Raw genomic sequence first — 5,103 nt, 5'->3', positions numbered from 1 at the left:
GATTTAGGAAATAATTGATCGGACAACTTTATGACAGCAAGGGTGAGACGGAAGGAGATATCAGTCAGTGCACAGCAGATATAAACAGCGCAGGTTAATTGGCAAGCGAGGAACAAGAGAAGGAGGCGGCTGGCTGCGGAAACATTTGATCCGCGACAGGTTGGAAACTCAAGCATCCTTCGGCGTATATAAGACGGAGCCAGCTGTCAGCCTTATCTATCTGCTGCTGCTGCTGCTGCTTTGAAGCTGAAGCCGGAGAGGACCCCAAACCAACAGCGGTGAGTCCCACAGATGCACGGGAGGGAGGTTGGGGGGGGGGGGGCTCCCTGCCTCCTCTCGGAGCCAGCAGTGAAATCATAGCCTATACTATTTCATTTTTCACTTTTATGCACGTTTTAGAAACGTTTAGCCTCGTCTGAAATTCTTCGTTACCCGACTTTATTTCCACCAAATTCTCCAAACTATCGAATAAAAGAAGCTGAGCAATTAATGACTTGATACAAGTTTTTCATATTTGGTCAATAATAGGATTTGTTTTCAGCTCACTAAGCATGTGATTCCTATAAGTGATTCTTATAAGGTGATAAACACATATAAAACACTATAGGCATATATAAAAACACTATTTGAACTCTTCGGGCTTTAAATTACTGTACTAAAACTGTTAGGGGTGGCAGGGGGTCAGAACAAGTTATGTATGTTTTAGATGTTTACACAAGCAAGGCAAGTCTGACTTTCAGAGCAAGGGAAACCTTTTCTGATGCTAGATTTATATTTTTTTCCTTTATTCTGGTGAAAATGTTTGTCTTTTTAGGAGAATGGACCAAATATGCAACACTGTCGATATATATAAGCTTCACCCCCCTTCCCACCCCAATAACTTCTGTACAGTCCCTAAGTGCCAAATACCAACCAGGAAGTTTGCGGTTTCGGTGATTCTCTACATTTTATTCTGACAACTTCAGCATATTTGCCAAACAATCATGACTTTCGTTTCAATGGGATCATAATATTAACCTAGACACATCTGTTACATCTTTCAAAAGTAGGTTAATCCAGCATGACACAAATAATAATAAAAATATATTTTCTTTTCTTTGAACATACAGGACCAACATGTCGCTCACCTCCATTCTTTCAGCTGAGGCCATTAAAAAGGCTGTCAAGGACTGTGAAGGTAGCATCTCCACACACACACATATATATATATATATATATATATATATATATATAGAGAGAGAGAGAGAGAGAGAGAGAGAGAGAGACAACCTGCCCTATACCAATGTTTGAATCTAAGTTATTTTTCATTTGAATACCAGCAAGGAAATTATGCAGAATACATGACTTATCCATGCACTTCAACATGACAGCACCTGAACAGAATTAACAGCTTTATCTCTCACTAACTAAATAATCCACAATTGATAAATCAACCTGCTCAGAATCTGTGTAGCATCCAGTCACTCTCGGATATTCAAAACACTCTCCGACTAAATCTTCTCTACGGCTGCTTGTTTTCAATATTCTACAGTATCCTCTCCACCAAATGTTTATCCAGCTTTAACTGAATTTGAAAAGGTTTTCAATCATCTTGTCTGTTTTAGCGGAGGCATGTGCCTATTGGACTTAAAAGATAAAAACAGGGGTGGAAAATCTCCCACCTGGACAGCAGCCACATGCTGTTTTAATCTCCACATCAGCTCCCAACCTGCTAAACCTCGTGGGTCAGCCCTAACCCTATTTTTACTTCAGTTCTTATGTGTGTGGGTGTGTGTGTGTGTGTGTGTGTGTGTGTGTGTTTCCAGCTCCGGACTCATTCTGCTACAAAAAGTTCTTCCAGCTGTGTGGCCTGTCCTCAAAGACACCCCAGGAAGTCAAAGATGTCTTCAAGATCCTCGATGATGACAACAGCGGCTTCATCGAGGAGTCTGAGATCAAGTGTGTGAGACAATGACCGGATGTATAACTGTTCTCTGTGAGACATGATCAATCTAAAACTTTGATGCCTTTACCCGCATATACATCATCCTGATGCTGATGCTGTAATTATTTTGTACCTTGAGTCACTGTAAACAGAGTAATGCACTGGAAACAATCAAATATTGGTGGTAGTAGTATTATTGGGATGGCACCATGAAGCCGTCTCGTGATAATCTGTTAATGGGCAAAGTGTTATTATTGCCTTTGTGTTTTCTAATTCCATCTGAGGATCGGCCCGAGCCGTGCAATTTAGGAATTGGTGCATTTATGTGCTTATTAAAGTGCACAATTGACTCTGATAATTACAGCACATATGTGTGTGTGTGTGTGTGTGTGTGTGTGTGTGTGTGTGTGTGTGTGTGTGTGTCTGTCAAGGTACTTCCTGCAGCGATTTGTCCCCGGGGCGCGGACACTGACCGAGGCAGAAACCAAGAGTTTCATATCAGGGGCTGATGATGACAGTGACGGCAAAATTGGAGCAGAGGGTCGGTATCTAATTTCTCACATTGTGTTTGTACAAACTCGTGATGTCGGCAGAAATGATCTCAAGTCCAACAACCATAATCTGTGTCAACAGAGGAGGTAGCTTATTTAATTCTGAGGATCATGCAGTTTAGATTTTGAGCGATTTGCTCCTGATGCAAAAAAAAAGTTTGTATTGAATGTCGTCTCTGTGCCGGTCCTCATGCTTCTTTACTTACAGTAAACAAAGGACTGACTATACAAAATAACAGCAACAACTTGAACATTTTTACTGTCGAGGTTCAGTTGAATGCATCTTTTGAACTCAGAGTTAACATAAAGTGTTTCCTTCGATGTTTATTTGCAGCAGAGAGTACGAAATTGAATGGTACAGTATCTTGAGGATCCGTGTTGTGTCAAGTTAATCAGTATAGAAACCATCCGCATTGACACCAAACGTCATAGCGTCCAGATGCTACTCCCAGTTTTTGCCTATCGTCCAGTTACCAGCAATATCAATAGGATAAAGGATTTGGACAATCCAAAAACTGTTGACCACCACCGTAAGTAATTATTTCTGCAGATGATTCACAATTCAACATGCTTTTCTTCCTCTAGAATTCCAGAATATGGTACTGCCCTGAGTTTACAGACGATAAGAGCTCAAGTCTTCAGGTCTTCAGTCCTCTCTCTGCACCTCAGGAGTCTTTTGATCCCAGCTTCCATTCCCTTGTAATTTCTTCTGTTTCCTACTAATCACTGTGTGTGCTAATTGTTTTTAAATGACCTTTTGTCCATTTAAACACAACAGGCTTTTAATGTGTCTTTCCTACAGGTACTTCTATGTCTTCTATTCTGTGCACATCTGTCAACGAATGAGATGAATAAACATGTGGAAACACAGATCCCATCTTTATACTTATTGTATATCCTCTGAGATTAATTAGTATGGTAAACAAATGCTCTAAAATGATTCCTGATTCCATTTATGTACAACAATAATGCATGAATGTACACAAATGCTATAGCTGATTCATCAAGAACATAAACGGAGCAGGGAGCAGGGAATAAGTATGCCGAATACAAGCATGATTATTTGCATGTCTATTTCAACACTATTCAGTTGAAATAAATAGAGTTTGAGATGTTGGGTGAGTTTAGTGTATTTTGATATAACGTTGCTAACAAATTACAATTATAAACACAAAATCATCACTTCATTGAACACAGACAAGAGAAGATGTAGTTTAAAGACAAACATACGTGCAGACTCATTATTCATAGATCATCTACCAAAATGTTTACAGTTTAGCTATTTGAATTTAGTATAAGTTTAGTCTGGGCTTTAAGTGATTACATTTGTTTATAAATTAAATATATGAAACATAAATTGGGTTGATGTGAAAGTGTTTGTGTCGGTATGCGGGAACTTCTTCCTTAATTGAAGTTAACAGCGTCATTATAATCGCCAGTGTGAGGACTTAATCCTCTTTAAAAAATATATCTTCAAAAATCTGAATGATATCTAATACCAGACCCAGCTTTAAACAAATATGAATGTATTAACCCACATCATTGCACAGAAGTTGCTCAACTTCTCAGTATGGAGTAGGAACCTTTATTTTGTCCTGCCATCGATTGTACACGAACAGTTGAACTTGTGACACCGCGCTGTCACAAGCAGGAAGTTAAACATGTAAAGTATTATGCGGCATCTCCTCTCACTGATCTCATTTCCTTGTTTTTATTTGCGCACTTTCTAACCAGGAGCACCTGAAAGTGTTCACGCGCTGTAAGGTGAGTGGGACCGTCGTGTTATTCTTTCACCGTCGCGCTTCACTCAGTTTCCCTCCGCCTGGAACACAACTCCACAGCTAGCAGAGACAGCTAGCTGGCTAACTAGCTGCTCAAACTGACTTAACGTCGTGCTTCTTGACGTGCAGAGCCACTGTACCGAAGGAGAAGCTTCCGTGCACGTTAAGGTTTTAACATTACACTCAAAACCATGCTAACGTCAGAGGATTGTTGTGGTTACCTGACACTTTGGTAGTTTGTTGGATCAGCAAAACAGAAATATTGCACACAGAGTAATTCATTCATAAGTCCTTAAGGAGCCTGAAGGAGAATGAGTACGTTACTCATGGCGCATGCATTTTACTGCTGAAAGTTAACACTACATTCAGTTTCCAGTGTATTACTGTAGGCACACCTTGCTGAAACTAATGCGTTACACTACAACAGCCCTGCAGTAATAACTCCTACACCTGCATGAAGGTTGTGTTCAATTTTTAGTTTTACATTTAAATTTATGTCCACGTTTTGGGCCATAGTTTGTGATGCAAATGATCAGTGCATCCCTAGTCCAGGTGGCTCAGTGGGTAGAGCGGGTTGGTCTTTTAACCCCAATTTTGACGGTTCCATTTCCGGCTCAAACTGTCTTAGCATGTTGAAGTGTCCTTGAGCAAGGCACTGGCTGCTCCTAACATAATTAAGGATGTGCTGAATGCAGAGTGTGAGTGTATGTATACAGCAAAGGTAATGAAGTGTTGTTGTTTTTATCCCTAGTATAAATGTCTTCTGTACTTTCAACTTTGACATGATGTGTGTGTGTACTTGTGTGTGTGTGTGTGTGTGTGTGTGTGTGTGTGTGTGTGTGTGTGT

General features: G+C 40.2%; 2 protein-coding genes across 2 annotated transcripts in view; both read left to right on the top strand.

The window, feature by feature from the left end:
• Positions 1 to 56: 56 nt before the first annotated feature.
• Positions 57 to 3,147, top strand: pvalb9 (parvalbumin 9). The gene is made up of 5 exons (XM_031843555.1): positions 57 to 278; positions 1,110 to 1,177; positions 1,806 to 1,938; positions 2,356 to 2,465; positions 3,061 to 3,147. The coding sequence occupies exons 2-5, from the start codon at positions 1,117 to 1,119 to the stop codon at positions 3,084 to 3,086; spliced, it is 330 nt and encodes a 109-aa protein (XP_031699415.1). The 5' UTR covers positions 57 to 278; positions 1,110 to 1,116; the 3' UTR covers positions 3,087 to 3,147.
• Positions 3,148 to 4,106: 959 nt separating this feature from the next.
• Positions 4,107 to 5,103, top strand: part of ccz1 (CCZ1 vacuolar protein trafficking and biogenesis associated) — an 8,511-nt gene continuing 7,514 nt past the window's right edge. Inside the window, exon 1 of the mRNA XM_031844249.1 lies at positions 4,107 to 4,239. The gene's annotated coding sequence lies outside the window, so the exon portion shown is untranslated. The remainder of the gene's footprint in view (positions 4,240 to 5,103) is intronic.

This window comes from Anarrhichthys ocellatus, unplaced genomic scaffold (assembly GCF_004355925.1).
Source record: "Anarrhichthys ocellatus isolate YVR2014 unplaced genomic scaffold, GSC_Weel_1.0 scaffold4, whole genome shotgun sequence".
Classification (NCBI taxonomy): Eukaryota; Metazoa; Chordata; class Actinopteri; order Perciformes; family Anarhichadidae; genus Anarrhichthys; species Anarrhichthys ocellatus.
This window is presented reverse-complemented; position numbering and strand designations above follow the sequence as displayed.

Excerpts from the sequence above, each read along its gene's own strand:
- pvalb9 (XM_031843555.1), top strand. The coding sequence starts at position 1,117 with ATGTCGCTCACCTCCATTCTTTCAGCTGAGGCCATTAAAAAGGCTGTC. Across the intron at positions 1,178-1,805 it reads GGCTGTCAAGGACTGTGAAG|CTCCGGACTCATTCTGCTAC; the intron begins GTAGCATCTCCA and ends GTGTGTTTCCAG. Across the intron at positions 2,466-3,060 it reads CGGCAAAATTGGAGCAGAGG|AATTCCAGAATATGGTACTG; the intron begins GTCGGTATCTAA and ends TTCTTCCTCTAG.